The sequence below is a fragment of the Gouania willdenowi genome, chromosome 17 (genome assembly GCF_900634775.1).
Source record: "Gouania willdenowi chromosome 17, fGouWil2.1, whole genome shotgun sequence".
Lineage (NCBI taxonomy): Eukaryota > Metazoa > Chordata > Actinopteri > Blenniiformes > Gobiesocidae > Gouania > Gouania willdenowi.
The window spans coordinates 3,302,312-3,325,147 of record NC_041060.1 but is presented as its reverse complement, the minus strand read 5'-3'; the positions used below and the strand labels follow the sequence as shown (position 1 = coordinate 3,325,147).

The following is a 22,836-nucleotide window of genomic DNA, read 5'->3' as shown; positions in this document are numbered from 1 at the left end:
TGTGCTTTTTTGTCTTCTTCCTTTGATGTGTCACCTCCAGGCACCTACTGGTCGTCTCTCTGCTTGTCCATAGGTGATCTATTCTCTAACATACTTTTCTAACCTGATTTCAAACCCAGCAGATTGTGTTGGCTGGCTTTGTCGTTAAACCTCCTCGTTCGTCACAAAGCCTTTATCTCAATGCTTTTATTTATTTTTTTATTTTTACATTTTCCATATTGTTTAGTTTTTTTTTTTCCTGTAAAGGCTGCTTCGGTCGTTTCCAACTACAGCTGTTGAGCTGCTAGTTGACACATCATGTTAGACTGGATGGTAGTATGACGTTTATTCAGTTTTATTTTCAAAATAAAGTAATGTATTTTTATGTCTCTTGCAGTGTACGATAAACAGGGATTTCTGCTGCAGCTCGACACAAAACTGTGAGTATATCTCTGCTGCACATTTAGAGTAACTCATCCATGACATATTTAGTACCGGTACTTGTACTGCATTTATTTAAATGTTTTACGTCGTTTTTTTTAACAAAACAATTATTCAGACTGGCTGCTGTTGATCATGAAGGAATTATAAAAATGTAAACACGTCATGGCTCGTTAATCTAACTCGGTTTCCTTAAACAAACGCACAGGGTGGAAAAATCCCACAGTATGATAGATGGGTTATATATACCGGTAGGTTGTCCCGATCCAATATTTATATTGGATATTGGTTTGAAAACAGCACACACAAAAAAAAGGATTACATTAGTCTGGCTCTAAAATCACTGATATGATATATAGTTTTTATTGGATTTATTCAAGTTATTTTTCAGGTTGTTCTCTTTTTTAATTAATATTTAATTGTAAAATATTTGTATGTAACATTAAAATGTCTGTAACCCATTGGTTGATAATAAATGGGTCAGTTTTTCATTCCACACTACAAAAAGCTCATAAAAGTATGAATGATTTTTGCTGATATCAAATTACCACCATCGCCATTTTCTGTATTTTATTTTATTTGGTATATGTATATTTTTGTTGTTTTGTGTATTTTTTTGTTCGTAGTTTTGTCTGTTATTTGTCATTTTGTATATTATTCATTAATTTGTCTAGTTTTGGCTGTAATTGTGTATTTTCTTTTATGTCATTCTGTTTATTTTTGTTGTAATGTTTTATGAGTTGTGCAATGTTTCTCATTCTAATAAAAAACTTTAAATTTAAATAAATAAATTAAATATCATTTTAATGTGTTTTTGTGTGTTATGAAGCCATTTTCTCTATTTGTGTGTTTTATAAGTCATTTTGTGTAATTGTGTTGTTCTCACTCTATGTATTTTTTGTCATTTTGTGCGCTTTTGTAGTGGTTTTATGTATTTGTGTTGTTTGTGGTATATTTTTTTGTCATTTAAATATATTTTTGTTGTTTTGAGCATTTTTGGAGCCATTTTGTGTATTTTTTGTTGTTTGGTATATTTTTGTCATTTTGTTGTTTTGTATTTTTTTGTTGTAGTTCAGTATATTGTCAGTTTGTTTTATGTTCATTATTTGTGTAGTTTTGTGTTTTCTGTCATTCTGCATATTTTTGTTGTTATGTTTTATGCCTTATTTTGTGTATTTTTTGACTATTTTTTTGGTTTTTGTTTGGACATTTTGCTGTCATTTTAATTTATTTGTGTGTGTTTTTGTTGTCGCTTTCTGTATTGTTTGTCATTCTGTATATTTTCATTATTTTGTGTAGTTTTGGTTGTAATAGTTGTTTTAGTTGCCATTTTGTGTATTTGTGTGTTTTATAAGTCATTTTGTATAATTTTGTCATTCTAATAAAAACTTAAAATTAAATTTAAATAAAATTAAACAAATAAATGCAATAAAAGCATCTAAATTCCATGCGTGATGGCTGCATCTTCCTAAACTAAATCTAAATTTTAGACCTCACATTGTGAACATCCTGGGCCCCTCTCTCTCCTCTGTGTTTATTTAAAGTAGAATTACGGCATGCATGGGATTATTAATGATCCTGGCAGTATAATTGGGAGGCTTTAGTTTTAGCGCCGCCCGTGTGATTATTTAAACAAGGCCTCTGCTTTGTCACGCTGCGTGCAGGTGATATGCTGACTTGTTGCTGAGTTTTCCAACTGTTTGACAGTGTGCTTGATAATCAGTTGTTAGGATTGCTCTGATTAATGTCTCCACCTTTCATTTGTTTTAATGTGCAGCCCACTAGAGCTGGTGTACAAGTATGGCAACCTCAGCGAGGGAACGTGCAAGCCTGGATACGCTGCTGCAAAGATGACCGCCATCTTCCCCAAGTGAGACACATTCCCAACACGCACAGATATTGAATACATGGAGATCATATTTGAATTTTTTAAACTAATGTATTTTATAATGCTGGGGAAGTTAACGCTGACAATTATTTTATCACGCATTAACACAGTTTCTTAATTATTATTTTATTTTGAAAGTCCGTTGCTCATTGGGTCGGATGTTGTTATGTCACATGATGAAGAGCCGGAACAGAAAAGAACTCAGGGGACAGAAACAAGGAGAAAGGTACCGAGTTGTTTCATTTTAATTTTAAAAGGCTTCCAGACGGCCATTTGGATGAAACCAAGGTTATTTGTAGCTACTGCAAATCTGAGTTTTCTCATCATCAGTACTTTAAGTCCTAAGTATCACTAAAACGCAATACACACCGTTGACGCGAGCAAATCACCCACCCAAACAAACAGCAAACATAGGCTTTGGCCATCCACATTGGATGCATTGTGTGGGCGAAGCATCGATAAGCAAGACGAGCTAACAAATGCCATGGCAACGTGGTTAGCTACAAACTGCAGGCCGATATGTATCGTTGCAGATGTTTGCAGAGTCATTTTTTGTGTTTTTCTTGTCTGTTTGTGTGTTTTTCTTGTCTGTTTGTGTGCTTTTGTTGTCATTTTCTGTAATTTTGTAAATTTTTTTCAGTCATTTTCTGTTTTATTATCATCGTTTTGTTCATTTTTGTGTGTTTTTGGAGTATTTTCTGTGTTTTTCTCTCGTCTTTTACTGTATTTTCCTGCAATGTTGTCATTCATTGTATTTTTTAATGGATTCTTGCTCTTGTTTTGTGCATTTTTTTGTCATTTTGTACATTTACTTTGGGGGCCACATAATATTAGACCAAGGGCCGCATGTGGCCCCTTGGCCACCAGTTGCCTATGTCTGCCCTATTGAGTATCAAAGCACATACTGTGCTGTATCGATTTGAATCTCTCCTTATTTGCATGGATTTATAGCTGATTTAGGATGTATCCATACATCCCTAACACACACACACATGTCTGCTTTAAAATGACACACAAACGGTTGTAATTCAGCGCCATGAGGAGTAAAGCTGTTGCTGTAGACATACCAGGATGGATGATGTCACTGCTGGAGCTAACGGAGGCCTAGAGGGTTTGGTCCCAGACACAGAGAAGCTTCTACAGTCAGATTTTCTATCATCATCTTCTCCTCCGCCAACAAAAACCTGATTGTGTTCTTTTGATTCTTTCGACGTACAATAGACCCGCTGTCATCCTGTCATATTGCAGCAGTGCCTCAGAGGCGTTTTCTATGTACCCCGCTTAAGCTACTTCCTGTCCTGACTCATTAGCAGCCAGCCCACACAATCCACCATCACTGCCTTCATGTCATTGGCTCTTTTGATTTTTTTCTCTTCATCCTTCTATAGAACATTGTCCTGTTAATGTTCTTGTTACCAAGCATGGAGCAATTTTCTAAATAGGCACTTCAATGAGCACTTAACCCACTTATGGGAATGCAATCAACGGTCTTTGTTATAATATAATACAATATACAATATCAACATTTCTGATGGTTTAACAAACTTGAACAATGAATTCATTAAAAAGCACAAACTATGTTTTTCAGTGATGTGTTGGAAATGTCATCCTAACATACTACTCATACTAAGTTTGTGCGGAATTGGACGTATATGTTTTTTTCTGGTGAAAAATAGGGTGTAAATGTGTGATATGGTTAAAAAAAACATGCATGTGAGCCTTTTTCTGTTTTCTGTGATGTTGGAGTTCGATTTGTAACAACGACCTGAAATGTAACAAGACCCGAATTGTTAGGATATAAAAAAAAACCTGAAAAGTAATACTGTAACAAAAGTGCTGAGCCAAAAAATGTTGAAATCTTTAGCCTATTTACAGTTAGAGTTGTACCAAAATATCGATACAATGATGTATCGCCAAATTTTGTCTTGCGGTACGTTATCGATACACTGGCGATGAATATCGATTTAAAAAAAAATGACTAAGCAACAAGTAAAATGTTCTCAGGTTTTTCATGTTTATATTATGTATGTATGTGCAGTCTGCAGTGCAGGTTTAAGTTCAACTCTACTCATGGTTGTAAGTACAAGTTAAAATGTGTGCCCTGGTTTTCATAGACCACCCAGTTGTTTATATTATAATGTACTGAAAAATAATTAGCAAAACATTTTAACGTTTTTGGGCTCAGCACTTTTGTTTTATTGACCAGTTATTACATTTCGGGTTTTATTAACAATTCAAGTCTTGCTACATTTCAGGGCGTGGTTGCATATCGGACTCTAATCACGGTAAACCTTACTCAGTGGGTGCCTGCGTGGCCAACTGTTCCTAACCTGTGAGATGAGGCGATGTGTTAACAACGTCCTCCTTTGTAATGACTTCCTCCAATCAGCCGCACGTGTCGGATCAAAGTTGCGTAGCCCGCTCTGCGCCCCTGGGAGCTCTGATTACTCCCACTTTCAGCTCAGTCACACGCAGGTCAATAAGCACAATTAATGCTGCGCTGTTGTGTGTGTGTGTGTGTGTGTCAATGCATCCGGGTGAGTAAGTGCATAATTGGAGGTAAAACACAGTTTTGTTTTTTTTGTCATGGGTCAGAGGAAGTCAACCATTTTCCATCCCAATTACTAGCGTTCTGTTTCTGTGTTTTAACCTTTACAAAAATGCAACATTTTTGTTATATCTTCTCTAAGTGGGCGGGGCTTCTGAAAGCGTTAGAGCAGTGGTGTCAAACTCATTTGATTTCAGGGGCCAAATACGGATACATTTAATCTCAAGTGAGCCATAGAGGTGGGTAATAGAACAATTTCAACATTAGTGCTACTTTGCATTTTTTTTGTATAAATGATAGTGTACTGTATAAGGCACTGACAATATCCAAGCAATAGGTGACGGGTATTGACTATATTTATTTAATTTGGGGAAATCTTGTCAAATAATTTGAGGATTGAGCAGAATTTTGGAAAAAAATTGTTATAACTTCCATCGTGTTATACAAGCATGGGAAAGCAGCGAAGCCCTGCAAATAATGTAGTTTCATTGAGTTTGCGTTTGGATAAAATTACTTTCAGTTTCTGCTTAATTAAAAAAAATACATTCCATGAAAAGTTTCTATTTTTTGAGTATTGCAAAAATTCCCATGGAAATTTGCCAGACATTTTACGTCTCTTTGCATTAACCTTACTGGGATATCCACAACTAAATTATTTGGTAATTGACACTGTTTTCTCAGCCATTTTTACTCTCCCCTGCGGGCCAATTTGAATGTTTTAAAAGGCTAAATTTGGGCCCCGGGCCTTGAGTTGGACACGTGCATTAGAGCAGGAGTTCTCAACTTTGTGGTCAGGAGGCACTGGAAGGGGGTCACCAGATGCCTTCAAGAAACTAGGAATATCTCAGCCCATTTTTGCTAATTTTTACACTTTTTCTGCAACTACACCAAACTTGCCATATTTTAACCCATTTTCATCACTTTTTCTATTTTTTTGCTCCATTTAATACATTTTTGCTACATTACTCCCATTTTTGTCACTTCTCTATCAAATTTCAATGATTTTTTTCAACAATTTTTTCACTTTCAAGACATTTTCAGCACTTATAAACCATTTCCACCTTATGTTGCATATGTTGACCCGTTATTGTCACTTTTAACTTCTTTTCACCATATTAAATTCGTATTTTTGACAATTTAACCACATTCATGCCTGTTATTTGTTCCAACATTGACACTTTGAACCCTTTTGAATACTTTTTCTGTCCTAACCGATTTTTGTGTTTTTTAAAAATCCCATTTCACCACCTTTTCCAACATTTTTGACACTTTTAACCCATTTTATTTCTGATTAAAACAACGATGTACATCTGTAAGATGACTATATACTATGGTTCATATATTAATAAACTTTCTGGATAACAGTGGATATTATTCAGATGAATAAATAAATGTGGTTATCACAGATTCATAGAACAATGGACCATCATTTTGCTGAATTTATGGATGGACCCCAAACATCTCTCCCCTTTATTCACCCTTATAGATGACCCTGTCTCCATATGACTGTTCTGTCTGTTTAACCACCTTCAGGTACAGTGGGGGTCCTCAGTCTCTGGAACCTTTATTTGGGGGGGGTCGTGGTGTTAATTAAACTGTGGACTTAAGGTTCATGTGGCTCTCCGTCTAATCATCTCCTGCTTCCTTTCTGTTTGTCTTCTCTGAAGCTTTCTTGCTCTGCAGAATCCAATTTATTTAACTCTCCGCCCCCCTCCCTCCCCTTTCGGCTTTATCCAAAACTGTTTGTATTGGAGCTTTAAATCAATTGCTGGCAGTGAACTTGACGTGGCTTGGTTATGAAAATATTGCCTGTGAAAGATGGGCCCGGCAGAGGAAATGAGCACAATGCATCCATGTTGTGGAGAGCCATGGTTTTTTTTATTTAACAACAAACAGCCCCCCCCAATGTCTCTTTGCTTTGTCAGGATGTCAGTGACTGACTGTCGGTCAGGGCTCACTGACTCCTAATGGGCTTTTTTTGTTTATAGCCACCTCTGGCCCCCAAAGCCTCAGCTTTAATGAATCTCCATTTGTTTTTAGGACAGAAGTCGTTCCCCTCTCTTCTTCATGCATGTGCACGTGTACGTGTATGTGTTCCCGTCCCTCTCTCTCTCTCTCAGGGCGATTTAAGGAGGGAGGGGAGCCATAAGTTAACTTCTTTTTCCCCTGCTCTCATGCTTTACAGCTTGAGAATAATGAATGTAGCAAAAGACCGATTAAGGTCTCTCGGTAACGTCGGCCATGTTTGGTCATGGCTTCTCAGAGATCCACACACTTCTCATGATCTCAGTGGTGTTATGGTAACAAAGCTACTGAACCCTCCTGCCAAGAAACGGAAGAAGCATCCTGCTCAGAAACTCACATTTAAAAGCTCCTTGTTCACATCGGAATTAGAAAAAATAACCCTGATATTCTCCACTTCTCGTGAGATAAACGGAACAGAATATACCTTCGTCTTTTATCCTAAAAACTGACCTCCCCACTGAAGTGTATTGTTACCACGCCGTGCTTGAAAGCCTAAAAAAAGCAACTCAGAAGAGGGTCGTCCTCAGTCACGCCTGCTGTAATCCTGCAGCTTTGACAGCAGGTCATGAAAACACTCATCCATCCTGCAGCCACACTCGCAAAAAAGTGGCACGCAGCCCAGCTCTCAGGTCACAGGCGTGACTTGGAGGAAATGGCTTCTTTTGATTTTTAGAGCGGGGATTAATCAAAGAAGACACACACACAGACAAACACACACACACGGACACACAGTTGCTTATAAGGGAAGAAAATGTAGGTGATACTGGAAGTATCGTTAATGCTGCTCCAAGCATTTCTCAAACATTCAACTTAAGGCTGCTGGAGAGGTCATTTTGTTTTAGATAAAGACACAGTATAGGCCTTATATATCAATAAATCAAAGAACATTTGCTTGACAAAAAGAAGGAAAAAGTAGAATTTTCCACTTAGTTAGAAATGACCAAGTCATTTCAATGGACAAGAGACATTCCATGAGTGCTGATATAGCGTAACAACAGCACTGGGACTTTTTACAGACGTTATCACTCCGCTGTTCCGACGTTCTAATAACCATTTCAGTTAGGAAAAGTTTACATGTTGCCTGGCAACAGCCTTGTCTCCCTTCTAGTTGTGGACCTGTTTGTTTTGACGGAGCCAAATAAATGATTACATAACCAAATCATAATCTCTTGTTGCTTAGAACTGTTAACTAATAAAATGTGCTTATAGAACTGTTGTATAAAAGCAATATCACACTTGAGGTTGTTGTGCTGAATATCATCATAACCGCACAACCACAAGTTAGATATTGCTTAATTGGTCTCCGTTAAGTTTTTTTTGCAAAAGTTTAAAGCATTGCATTGTGGGATGTGGAGTCCCATAGACGGCTGTATAGTAGAGTGTGGACCGGCCCCATTTTTTTTGTCAGTCCGACCCGAACCTGACAATTAAAACCTCATTTTTTTTCCTCATACGAATGACATGTTTACGTTTGTTTGAGTGTTACGCACCGCTTTTATGAACAAACAACTGTTAATGTCAACAGAACAGATCAGCGTAGGGTAACAAGCGAACGTCAAACACAAACGGGCGCAGTGCACGCAAGAGACCAAGTTGATCTATGTACATGATCCAGGTATGAAAACTAAGGATAATCCATTACTGGATTGTATCAACAGTGGATGCTTCAAAGCTGTCCTCCTCTGCTCCATGGTCCTGCAGAGCTGAAGCTGCAGGAATGGAAAGAACGCTGCGCGCAAGGACACTATGTGACCGAACCGACCAACAGTTCTAAATATCTGTCTGAACCCGACCCTTCCCAACGCATTTCTAGTGTTTTTGGCAACCTTGAGTTGTGGGAAAACAATGGCATATGTTAATTTTTGCTTTTACACGGGAAGATGCAAATCCGGCCGAATCTGAATGTCAGGGGGAGTGAGGTGATCTCACGGGCAACAAAAATGGAGTCAAGCCAATCTCTGTCCTCCTTTGTTTGGCAGAGAAACGCAAGAAATCATAGTAAGAATGACGGAAAACTTCTTCTATGCATCAGTCTACGAGATTCCACATCCCATAATGAAATGGACCAAACTTTTCCGACAAGGTTAACGAGAGTGTTTACAGTGGAGATTAGAATGAACTTTCAAGCTTCAATTTCAACGTTTTTTCCATCTTTTTTTTTTTCAAGCAAATGATCTTTGATTTATTGATCTATGAGGACTACTCTAAGTCTTTATCTTATAAATTGTCATCTCCAGCTGCTTTAATGAAGCAATTAATTTCTTTCAAGATATTTTTTCTTTGAAACCACAAAAATTTAATTGAGTTGTAATTCCCTTTTTATTTTTTGCAGTTTCATCATCTCTAAGGTTCTTTTGGTATTATTTTGACGGTGAAAGTAAAGGGATGTGGAACAGCTGTTTCTCTCTTTTCTTACCTGCTTCACTTTTGGCTGCTGTGCTGAAATGTGTAACACAGGTTGTTTGTTTTGGAAGGCTGAGGAAAAGTGCCAGAGGGGAAGATATTAGTTTAAGTGAACCGTTAAACAATTAAAGTCACTCATCCGGTCTGTAGGATAATTATTGTTATTTGGTTTATTAAAGCTAACATCAACAGTAGCAAGTCTGTGAGTCTGAACAGAAGGCATCGTCATAGAGGGAAAATATGAATTGAAAGCATTTATTGCTAGAATTGTCAACCCTAATGGTTTTAAAACCTGTTTTTTCTTTTGTCTTTTTTCAGGTTTGTGAAACCGGCGCCCATGTTTCTTGATCGTAACTTCAAACGCCTGGCGAAAGTCAGCAATTACTTTCCTCCGTTTGGTTTCAAAACACAAGGTAATTACAGTTGTGACTGCTAACAATTACATGTTTGTTTGTCTTGCATGAAACCTTTGCATAATGTTTTTTCTGAGAAATATTGATTGAGCAGTTCAGTGTTCTTCCAACCTTGGGCGGCTTCTTCCGATGTGTTGAAATCATTGAAGTGAGATCCAACCAAAGAATTTACAAACTGAGATGTTATGACATGGAGTCCCTCATTCAGGTCAAATTCATGCTGTTTCTCACGGTGCAACTTGATATTTTATGAGACACCTGCTGCCTGAATGTGCACAGGTTTTTTTTCTCCAACTTCACAGTTTTGCTGCATTTTTTTCTAACGGAGTTAAAAGTTCAAGCTGTCTTGGGCTTTTAAAAAAACATTCCTGCAGATCAGCAGTTGTTAAATTTGGGTCAGTAACTTCTTGTGGTAATTTGAACAAGCACCCATTTGGTAATGTGCCGATACTAGTAACGGGAGGGGTCCTGATACGGCACTAAAAGGCTGGCATCGGTATCAGTAAGTACTAACTAATAACACGCCAATGCCATTTACAGCATCAAACTCTCCTTAAAATGTTTTTCTACCAACTGCTGCCCTGACTCCCGATCACAGAAACACGTATGGTTACGTGTTCGGTGCATGCCGAGGCAAGCTATCGCTATTGGCCCGGAGCTGCACTGCAGTATCGGTATCGGCCGATTTTATACAACTGGGTATCGGTATCAGCATCGGGACAGAGGAAAGGGTATCGGAACAACACTACCATTAATCGCCGATCATGTATTCGAGGTACCGCATCCATGCTGGATTGCTTCCAACGTGCTTCTGCGGCAGCCATCTTGGTACAGGGCCACTCGCTCTGGCAGCACATTAGTCTAAATGTGCGTTCACACTGAGCGCGACTGAAACGACTGGAGTCACTTCAATCGCCTGTGATGAGTTGCTTGAACATAGTGGCACTTTTTGGTTGCTCCATCACTTCATCGTTCCAGTGATGTGATGACCAAGGAACAATGTGTGTCTGTGGAGCCGGTGAGAGGGGAGAGAGAGGGCTGAGCACTTCTTCTCCGGCCATATGTTTACAGCACTTATCATATACAGTGGCGCTTTTATGATAATAATAATGCATTGGATTTTATATAGCATTTTATCATAGACACTCGAAGTGCTTTACAGAATTAAGGGATTATCCTTTACTCCACACACTTAGTGGTGGTAAGCTACTATTGTAGCCACAGCTGCCCTGGGGCAAACTGACAGAAGTAAGGCTGCCATAGTGCTCCATCGGTCCTTCTGACCACCACCAACACTCACTCACACACTACGTTCATACTAGGCAATGTAGGTGAAGTGCCTTGCCCAAGGACACAATGACAGATGCCACTGCAGCAACTGACACCCACTGTGGCCCCTGGAATTCTCAGTGGTCTCCATCCAACTACTAACCAGGCCCAGAAGCTTAGCTTCAGAGATCTAACGAGATCGGGCAATGACAGGCTGGTATGGCCAGGCTGGCTTCAGTCACGTTCAGTATGAACACACCTTAAAGGTCCAAACATACCCAAGTGGACCTAGTGTGATATTTCCGCTCTCATCAGGGCTTTCATAGTCGAGCTCACCTGGAGTTCAGTGCAGCGTAGTGGTTTCTGTGAAATCCAACACTTCCCACAATCCTTAGCATTTCTCTGTATTCCTTGTACACGTCTAGGGACGTGTTTTAAAGGTGTCGGTTCTTTCGTAGGTCATCTGCCAGCCTCTCTTCAAAGCTTGTGTCCATCTCTCCTGCTCTGTTTCACCAGGTCGATGCTACATTTATTGCGAGTCGATGTAAAAAATACATGCTGAGCAGTGTTCTGTGTGACACTTAGTACGCTCCGTCTTAAAATTTAAACTTTGAGCTCACTGGCCTGGCGGACGTCCACCCAGACGTCTGCGGAGTTCATTCTCCTGTTCAGATTGACAGAGATTTACGTGTTTTCTGATGAGTTTCAACTAATGCGTTTGCATCTACACAGGAAGTCTCCTCCTCACTGCTCCATGTCTGCATATCAGTCCATTTACAGCGACTGGCTGAGATATCTTACATTTGAAACCTTCCTTTATTTTTTTATTTATGCTCTTCCTGATGTACAGTAAATGCCTACCAGCCCACATCCCTGACCGGCTCAGAAATTTCAATTTATCACAGTTATTTGCTTTTTTATTAAAGCAAACACCTTATTTTATGCATAGAGAATGAAAACAAATATATAACAGATGTAGGACTTCTCCAGCCACTCACTCCTACGCAATTTTCCCCCACTCGGACGCTGTCTCAACCGTCCTGTGTGCTTTGAGTGCATCACTATTCTCAGAACTTCTGAAGCTCTTTTTTGAACGTTGGCTTCACGTAGATGTCCAGTTGCTCTGCCAGTTTAGTTACTGTATTGGCCGCAACCTCAACTTTAAATAAAAAAATAGTGGCCTGTACGACGGAACATATTGTTGCTGATGGCTTTTTAAAAGCTTTTGTATCTAAGTTATTTGGATTGATGAACTGACAACTAAGAATAGCACTTTTCCACTGTTATGCTAATGTATGTGACATTATTGATGTAAGAGCAACTAATAAATCATATTTAGTACATGGACATGGTGGGAAAAAACAATTGCCTTTTTTTATCGTCCTACATTTGCCATTATTGCCTTAGGCGTACTACTGTGTGACAGATAGACAAGCTTGTGCAGTGTAATCTCTCTCTCTCTCTCTCTCTCTCTCTCTCTCTCTCTCTCGCTTCTTTTAGTCACTAGTGCCAACACTAATTAGTCACCAAACTATAACTAATATGGGGAGTGGATGAGATGCATTTTCTCGTGTTTAATTTCCGTGTCCCAACAACTTTCCAACGGTGACGCCTTTGCTTACAGTCGATGTTGACAGACTGTGATGTCTTTGGGTTGTTGTTTTAGTGAAGAGGTGATGCATATGGATTTTTAATAAAAAGCTTCCAGTGGACAGGAAGTTCAATTTCCACTTTTTGTTTTCTCAGAGATTTATCTTTGGTTCTGATGAATCGTAGCATGAGAAAAGTTAAGCTGATGCCCAGAGAGGAAAGACTAAATCAAAGCATTATACACAGCTTGATGATATTTAGATGTAAAACAAGAGGTTTTAATTTAACCACAAGTACAGTTACCCAACACACACAGGATGAGGTGTAATGAGTAGTAGTAAAGTTAAAAGCTTTTTTTTTGTTGTTGTTGTATTTTCTATCACTAAAGAGAGTATAAATTAGGCTTGGGAATTTTAAATAACTGAATCATATACAAACATAAATATTACCATTCATGCAAAATAATACAAATTAAATAAACATAACTTTTCAGCTAGGGTTGCAAAATTCCAGGGATTTCTATGATTGGAAACTTTCCATGGGAGTTTTTGGGGAATTTTCAAAATTGAAGGTTGGCTCTTTAACAGGGATGTTAAATAACTTGATGAATGAAACAAATAAATGAATAAATGGATGAAAATCTAGGTGGAAACATGCATTTTAGCATCATCTAAAATATCAGTACCAGTTATTTAAAATTACTCCCAATTTCCAGTGAATTTCATTAAATAATTCCCATGAAAAGTTTATATTTTTAATTATTCCCATAATTCCCAGGCCTAATTAAGCATATTTATTTAAGTTCTTTGTTTGTTAAACAAACAAAAAAACACTTTCCTGCTCTGTTTGAAACAGTCATTATTTAATTTCTCTGTTCATTCCCAAATATTCAAATATTTTTCTTTTATTTCAGTTTAAAATAGAAAGAATTGTAATAATATAAACAGTGGGCAGACAATAACAAAATTTAATACACTTTAGTGGCATGCCAGGGAATACCCAAAAAAACCATGAAGAAGAGGGCTCCCGATAATTAAACTTTAACTAAAGAGAAAAAAATAAAATTAAGACAAAATAAAGTAACGTCAAGACAGCAAAAAATTTGAAACGGAGCGGAAAACAGGAAAAAAAAAATGTACGAATTGAGCAATTTGAAAAATGTTATGTATGCCAAGTTTGCGAAACATGGGTAATGAATGACTTCTTGGAGCTGAGAAAATAATAATTCTCACTGCTCTTTTTCTCGCCAATGATTGGCTCCAGCTTAGTAAGGTGAATACTGGTCCAGGCAATATTAGAAAAACTGACGAAAGCATAAATCATTGCATAATAAATATTTAGTGAGACTTTTACATTTAGGAGATACCGAATTTTTGGCAGTCTTTGATTTAACAAGTGAGATACGAGGCTTCCAGGATAACTTTTCATCATTATTTACTCAGAGAAAACCAGTTGACCTGACATTAGAAATTTAGACATTGTCAATCAACACAGTTATATCAACAAGCTTTTTTTTCAGACTTCAACTGAATAAAATGAAGTTTGTTTTTTAATGTTCAGAGACAGATTGTTAATTTTGAACCATTTTGCAACTTTTCCCCAATTCCTCATTTACAACCTCATGAGAGGAATTTGATTTTTATGTGAATAAAACAAACTGGGATCATTTGTGAATAATATTTTTCATAACTTATCATACACATTTGCCAAATTGTTGTCATATATATTAGGAACAACAATGGCACCAAGACGGATCCCTGGGGTACACCACAATTTGACACAGGAATATAAGTTACTCCTTTGAGTACAACAAACTGTTGTTTGTGTTCCAAAAATCCTGTTTTGTGTTCTTTTCATTTGTAAAAATTAAATAAAATTTTACTTTAAACTAACTTTAGTTAGTTTAACACCAAGCAATTTAACTTTTTAAAATGCTTTTCTGTGGGGATTATTAAATTTTCATTTAATTCTGACATTTTACCACAACTATCTACAGTTTTCATAACTATCTACAGTTTATTTCAGTTTGCATTCCCTGCGTGTTAAAAAAACGAATGCACATTATGTAATTTTGCACATATTTGAGGGAAAACGTGATTCAGTGATTCCGCCAGGAGGAAAACCAAGGCCATGGGCCAAGTCTTAGCACACTTTTATTTTTATTGTGGATTGTTTGCAGATGAATCCACCCATTAACCAACAACGGTTTAAAGTTGAGCCAAAGCCAAGGTGAGAAATGCAATTCTCCTCTTGTTGGATCCCTTATGTTTAGACAGCACACTTTCCAACAATGCGTCTGTGTTTGTGTAATTTACAGATCCTGTCATTCCCTCCGTGTTCCCAGCAGCCAGGATTTTTGTCATTTCAAGAGTTCCTTATTTGAATAATGCTTTTAACCTACAGCTATTTATCACTGGCCAACCCTGTGATTTACATACTTGGTTGAAATGTTTACCTCGGGCACTTGGAACAATTAGCTCCGATGTCATCCTACAGAGAAGTGTGCTGCCCCTTGTGATTTTTCACTTTCCACCCACTTGGTGCAAACCAGGTGTGGTCCTCCTTGGTGTTTATGCTCCTCAGGGTGATGCTTGACGCCAGACATCGACACCCCATCCAAACAATGGGCTGTGGCTCTACTCGCCTCTCCTAAGAAGGTTAATCATTAGGAACGTTAGGCCGATAATATGTCTGGCAAAGTACTTTACAGGGTCAGACTAGGTGCACTTTTTTAGTTTCTCCCTTTGTTTTATGACTTTCAGAAGTGAACAATGTACTCACCTTTGAGTGAAAGTACAATTACTTCATTATAAGTGAAAGTGATATTGCTTCATGTTGCCACCCCTGATATTTCTTTATTAGATCAATGGCCTCACAGACCAATGGATTTACTCTCAAAAGAAAGAAAAAATGGTGCTTGAAAGTTTTTTTAATCTGAATTTTAAACACTGTTGACATTTTCATGCATTGCATTGTGGGATTTGGAGTAGCAGAGACAGACGGCTGCATGGAAGTGTTTTGACTTCATTCTAATATCAAGGGAATACCGGGAACAAACTAAAACAAAAACGGTGTCATGGGAATCAGTAGCTGTGTAAAAGATGTAGATGTAACCTCCTTTTGTTTACGAAAAGAGGATAAAAACAGTTGTGACTGCAGGGGGAGATGGTTCCAATTCTGCAGTTTCGTAGTAGAAAATGAAGCAGAGAAGAAGAGCTCTCCTAAATAGCCTTTACTCTCCCTTACACAGTGTGCTGACACGCTTTGGTGTCTGAAGTTGGCGAGTAAATGACGAACTGTTGAAGACACGCAAACCCACAGAATAGATCTCCATTTGGGTGGGAGTCCTTTAACAGTCCGTGATTTACTACTACTGTTTTATCTTATTTTGGGAAACAAAAGGCGTTTACGACATTTTTAACTTTTCCTGAATATTTAGAGCAACCAAAAGCAGCACAAGTTGTCATTTTGACTAAAAAAACTACTAAATTATCTAAAAATCAGGCTGAATGCTTCACTCTAATAGAAAACAATGGGATGTTTACAGGCAGTGGGGCCTTGTGACATCATCAATCAACACAGGCTCTAAAACTGTAAATTAGACCCTTATTTAAAAGGTAATAAAATGAATATGGTGCTTAATAATGTGTTTTGTTCATCACTAATATGTACATTTCAAAGATTTAAAGCCAAACTTGTAAAAACAGTGGAGGATCCCTTTAATTCACATCAATATATCAATACATGGTAAGTCTGTTCACTCTGGGTCTTACCTATGACCACATACAGTATATCACAGCTCTGAAAAAGGCCAATAGGAGAAATGGAAAATATGCAATATGTAATGTGTAAAGCATGACTGCAGCAGAATATACTGTAAGACGCGACAGGAATGCGAGTTATGGCTAAACAGCCCAAACCCCCCCCCCCCGCCCAATGTGATCAGAGTGGTGCGAGCAACGCAAAGAGACGAGCCCAACATCGCTCACTTAACCGGGAGAATGCGACTGTTTGAAAACCGCATTCCTCTTTGAGTGCTTTTATGGGGGCACTTCCACACACACACACACACACACACACACACACACACACACACACACACACACACAGCATTCCATCCACACCACTGTACGTCTCTATTCCCTCCAGGTTTTTTCCTCTGCTCGACACGGCAGCTTTTTCCCTTCCGTCGTCCCTTCCCTTCACACCTTATTTCTGGCTCGACTGGACATTCTTTATCTAAAAGTTAATAAATGCAGCCAGGCGCTGCCTCCTCTTGGCCTTAAGACCACCTAGTTTGCTTTATCTTTAGTGGTATGTGGGAATTCTTGGCAGTCCGTCCATCCTTCTTGATGCACTCGAAGCCTCTTAAATGTGCAGGTGCCTAAAGCGTGAGCTGCTTCCTTGTGAATTGGGTGCTTTGGTGTGCCGACACTTTCAAACGTGTGTGTAATGCAGAGTTGGGGTCAATTCCATTTTTCAGTTACAATTACATTTTCAATTATCCATATTCACTTACAGTTTAATTATGATTGCAGTGACCTGCATTTTTTTCCAATTACAATTAAATTACCCTTTTTTATATACCTCAAAGTCTATTACAACTACAAAAGTTAAATTACAATTAATCACAATTACTGAGCCTAAATTAAATAACCTAATAATGTTAGCATCTCTTATGATAATGGTCCCTAAATCAGCTATAAAATACACTAAAAACAAATGTCTATCATCTAATCTTATGGTTACCTTGTTAGGCTTCCTAATCAATGAAAATATAGGTTTTGTGTCAGTATACCCCTAGATTTTAATGTTTTTAAATAGTAAAATGTGGGAAAGCTTGGTATGACACATATTTTCGTAATTGTTATCAACATACTGTACATAGAACTGTAACACGGTTTTTCAGGTTTGCGTTAAATTATTATTGACAATTTTATTTAGAATTTTTAGGGCAATTACAATTGCAAAGTCAATTATCTGAACTCAATTATAATTTATTTAGGATTATGGCAGCAACAGATTTTTAAAATTACAATTACAATAATGCCAAAAATTTAAATAATGATCAATTACGCGATTATATTATAATTGACCCCATCCCTGGTTGGCAGATCTTATTTAAATCCCTATATGTTTATATATACTGTTTTTTTTTTGTTTTTTTTAAACTGTTTTTAACCTGGTTGTCTTTAAGGGGTGTGTGGGTGGGTGGGTGGGTGTTGTTTGAATTACAAGTTGTAGTTCTTTGTTGGGTTTTGTGACCGTTTCCACTTGTTTATTTGATTTAAATTGCTCCATTTGTTAAATTCTAAATACATTATTATTTTTTTTTCATCATTTATTTGATTAATTGATCTATGAGGCCTACACTGTGTACTTTTTATCTAATAAAAACACTTTTGTGTCGTGCAGCTTTGAATATATCATGTAATTATATAATAAATTATTAGTTAGTTTCTTATCTCATGTTGTTCACATGGTTTTTGTTTCTCCTTCCACAGAGAGAATAATCGACAGCATTTTAGCCGCTACAAAAAATTATGGCCTAGGAAAAGAACTGGATGGGTAAGTCTCACTACTTCTTTATTATTTTTACTTGTTGTGTATTTTTGTGTCTTTTTGTCACTTCAGTGGGTTTTTTAAAGTCATTTTTGTGTATTTTTGTTTCATGTTTTTGAACGTGTTTCTGTTGTAAATTTTTTGTCTAATTTTGTTGTCATTTTGTATCTATTTTCTCTCACCCGTCGTGTTTTTGTTGTCATTTTATATATTAAGTAATTAGTGTATTTTTGTTTTTTGTATATTTTTGTCTCCTTTTGTGTATTTTTTTTGTCATGATGTGCGTATCTGGAGTTATTTTTGTCTTTTTTGCATTTTTCAAGTTTTTTTTTGTGCATTTTTGTTGTTTTGTGTTTTCTGAGTCATTTTTTGTGTATTTTTATTGTTTGTTTTTGTTTGTTCTTTTGGTGTTATTTTTGTGTGTTTTTCTGTCATTTTGTGTACTGTTGTGCAAATGTGTGTATTTTTCTCTCTGGCACGCACTTCCCTTTTTTTTAGGCAGTGTGCTGGATCAAAATGTCCAAAGATGCTAAGAAAAACGGTCTGCACAACTGCGTGGTTATCTCCCAAGTTCAGTTTTAATTTACACCAAAAAACCGTGACGTTTTGGGCTGACCGCCCTTCATCAGAAATGAGTTGCAGCTTTTAGGCACACCTGTTTTTGTAGTGTGTAATGTATTTTTGCGGTATATTTTCTCTCTACCCTCTGACTTTTCACTTTTTTCAGTCCGGGCTGTAGAAGATGCATCATCGTAGGCAACGGTGGAATCTTATTTAACAAGTCACTGGGCTCCCGTATTGATGACTATGATGTCGTAGTGAGGTAAGAAGACACTGTAATAACACTTTAAAAATATTAATCTGAGGGTTTCACTTTCTCACTACACGTCCATGTTTGTGCCCACAGGTTAAATGAAGCTCCGGTCGCTGGTTTCACCAAAGACGTGGGAACCAAAACCACCATGAGGATCACCTATCCAGAGGGAGCCATCCAAAAGCCCGAAAACTACGAAAAGGACTCGCTTTTTGTGTTCTCCGCTTTTAAATCGCTTGATTTCAAGTGGCTTCGACAGATGGTCCTGAAGGAGAAACTGGTAAGAACACGTTTAAATCATTTAAATATGATCGAGGCTGCGCATAAAAAGATAAATGGGTCATTTAATGTTATTTCAACAATATGGCCCACACACCCCAAACAAATTTGATCTTTTTTTTTTTCACTTGTCTGCACATCCTGTCAAAGGTCAACACTACAAGAAGTGCAATCATTATGAGACAGCAATGCATGTTTTGTTATTGCAATGAAATAAATTTATTTATTTTATTGCTTAATTGTGACCATCAAGGAAGGGTAAGAAACGTTTTATTATAGGGAGGATGTAAAAAGGGAGAGCAGTGTTACACCTAGGTGAGGGGGAGGGGAGCAGGGGGGAGAGACTCAAGGCAGGAAATAGAAAGGGTGGGGAAGAATAGATTATTGAGAAAATTGATCATAATAGATATTATGTTTTAAAAAAATGAATGTTTTTCTGATGCAATGGTTCTTATATTTTTTATGTTAATAGTGAATTAACAATAAATGATAAGACACAAAGGAAAGCTACAATGGCCTCATGTAAAGGATTTTCAATATCGCTGAGTGGTGAAATAACCCAAAGTTTGGGTCCAAAATAAAAATGAAGAATTTGCAGCTTTATACTATAAATTAAAACAGAGGTCAGATTTTTTTCTTACATTCCCACATGCAGTTATGGGCCAATGAAAATAGTAAAACAAGTATTTTTTTTTTTATTCATCCAATCAAACTGAATATTTACAGTGTGCCTATTGAATAATCGCAAAACATTTTGTAAAAAAAAAAATTTGAATTTTTTTATACTGAACTGTGTGGAATGTCCTGAAAACTGGTTGAAAAGACTTGGAATGACCCAAATCTGATTTTTAATTCACATAGTTAAAGCAGAGCTCACCTCTGGGTGTCCAAATGTGCTCATATAGTCTTTTTTTTTTTTTTTTTTTTTAAAGCATGCATCACATTCTGTACATTCCTTCCCATGGAAAGTAATCTAGTTTTAAGGAAGTTGAACTAAACAAATCTTTACTGTATATGAAGGCTTAAATGCCCAACGTGAACAAACGATGCACGTTGTTTTTCCTATTTCTGTGTCCTTGTAAAAAAATCCTCCTCATGTCCTCCAGCACAGATTGCCACAGGTTATGAAAAGACTTCTTAATCACAAGGCTCAGACTGAAGGGGGATTGTTTTTGGCCTTATCTGTTTAAGTAGCGCAGAGAACAGCTATTGGCTTCTTTGTCCTTTTTTTTTTAATCTCTTGTCAAAAGGAACGCTCCCACAAGCACTTTTCCTTCTTCCTCGCGGTCGGGTTTTATTATCCCTCTGAGAGAGAATTTTTATTCAGCTTTAGGACAAAGAATGTCCTTAAGAACAGCTTTTTATACAGTTATTAAATAAAGGTAGATTTTTTTTTTTATCTTATCCTCGCACATTAAAGGAAGGCTTAGATACATTTTTCCAATTGCCCATAAAGTGCTGACACTCCACCCTGTCTGGTTACAAGCATGTTTTCGAACAGGCGTGGGCAGCCACCCAAAGTATACACACAGTCACTCCAAAAGCCCATAAAATGACAGAAAAAGACAAAAAAAAAACCCAACAAAAATACACAAAATGACTCTCAAAAACAAATCACTACAAAATTATGGAAAGAACCCACAAAAAGACAACGAAATACAAAAAAGGACTCTAAAAAAACAAATAACCAAACAACAGATTTCACTAAAAAAACACACAAAAATAATACACAAAAATGACTCAAAATGCACACAAAATGACAGAAAAACACAAAAATCACTCAAAGAAACAGACAACATACAAAAAATGACTTCAAAAAACCAACAGAAACACATCATATTAATGAATCAAACCACAAAAATCACAATATGACAGAAAAACACACAAAAAGAACAAGACAAATACACAAAAATGACGCCCAAAATACACAAAAGTGTCTCCAGAAACACTTCAATTGGTATGATTTTTATTTATTTTTTTAGAATAATTTAACTCCAAACCTTCGTTATTTTGCTTTATTTTCTTTGTGGTGCTTCTGTCTAATCATAGAACATGTGGAGGAAACCTGGTTTGTTTCCCCTTATGAGCTAAAAAAAGCACAACATCTATATTAAAATGTATTTAGGTTATATTTGTGCCTAAACTTGATAATGGTCCTGTTTTTATATGAAAAAGATTGAGAAGATAAAGTGATGTGGGATAATGGCTCGGAAAGAAAAAGTGAGCAGTGCACAGGAACGGTGACGTAAAAAGGCTGAAAATGTCTTTGTTGGCCTCTGATATAGAGCTCAGATGTGTGTGCGTGTGTGCGTGTGTGCGTGTGTGCGTGTGTGTGTGTGTGTGGTGACACTGGGAGTGGCTGACTGAGATAACTGCTGTGATCTGCTGAGGAAGGAAGAATGTTTGAAATGAGTTGATAATGAAGGAACAAAACAGGAACAGTTTTCTGGTCTCAGCCCTGATGATAATGATGAAGATGATTATGATAATGATGAAGATGATTATGATGATGATGAAGAGGAGGAGAATGGACAGAGGTGCAAAGACGCTTGTTTAACCTGTGGATGATGCAGATTGTCGTTAGTTCTCCTCAGTGTTTACCGTTAAATACCATTACACAACGTTACTCAAACACACGTTTGTTGGTCCGTTGTGCAATAGTTGAAGTTCCAATTGGTCCAGATGCGTGACAGGCTGCCTTGCTCAGAGGAGACTGCTGTTATTTATTTCATTAGCAGCTCAGCATTGGTAGTGGGTGTGTTGTTTTTGTTGTACATCATCTTCTTATTCGCAGGATTACTTTAACCAAAGATAGACCTCAGGTCATGGAAGATTCAATCAAACATTGGAGGGGATCCGGATCAATTTACTGATTCTGGATCAGTTTAAAAAATGTATACATTAATTGACCGATTTTTATGAATTTTTTTTTCAGTTGTGTTGGCTTGGTTGCTAAATTATCTCAACAAGTTTCATCCAGATCAGATAAGGATTGATCATTTCAACATAATTTTTTGAAAACACACCAAAATACAAAAAAATAACATCAAAACACATTAAATAACGGGAAAAAACACAACAAAAATCCCAAAAAATGGCTCCAGAAAAGAGGCAATGAGTCTGTTCTTTACCTTTAACCATGAAAGACAGTTATGCGTCTTATATACACTGGTTTGGTATGGACAACGCCGTACACCTCGTGCTGCCTTATTCTGCGCAACACACAGAAAAAATGAAAAAATCCTCAGTGGAGGATGGGCTGTCACTGGCTCCTGACGCTGCGCTGGTACATCATCAGACATCCAGTGGAAATCCAGGGTTACTGGTGAATGGAGCGATGTCTATCTGCTCAGAAACTGCTCCGCTGCGTAACTTCAGCGCAATCTGCGGTCCAGCAATCCCCACCGCTTCCAGTTTTGCTGCGCATTTGTTGCAACAAGATCTCAGGTTTTATTCCTCTGAGTCTGAATATGTGCTTGGTTTTCGCATAGAGTCCGAAATGGGCCCGCTGGAGATCCTGGAAGGTCGGTGTTTTCCTCTGTCAGGGGTTTCCTCTGCCAATGGATGGAATTACGATCCTTCTTGAACACGGAGTATTTTACTTTGAAAATAATGAGAATACTGT

The 22,836-nt window shown here is 37.4% G+C and overlaps 1 protein-coding gene across 5 annotated transcripts in view; it reads left to right on the top strand.

The window, feature by feature from the left end:
* The window catches only part of st3gal3b (ST3 beta-galactoside alpha-2,3-sialyltransferase 3b), a 75,608-nt gene that overhangs the window by 24,333 nt on the left and 28,439 nt on the right, over positions 1-22,836 (top strand). For all 5 annotated transcript variants that reach the window (XM_028472727.1, XM_028472726.1, XM_028472724.1 and 2 more), the window contains 6 exons: positions 377-419; positions 2,198-2,290; positions 9,603-9,697; positions 18,061-18,124; positions 18,846-18,941; positions 19,026-19,212. In XM_028472727.1, the coding sequence (XP_028328528.1) occupies positions 377-419; positions 2,198-2,290; positions 9,603-9,697; positions 18,061-18,124; positions 18,846-18,941; positions 19,026-19,212 (578 nt within the window). The remainder of the gene's footprint in view (positions 1-376; positions 420-2,197; positions 2,291-9,602; positions 9,698-18,060; positions 18,125-18,845; positions 18,942-19,025; positions 19,213-22,836) is intronic.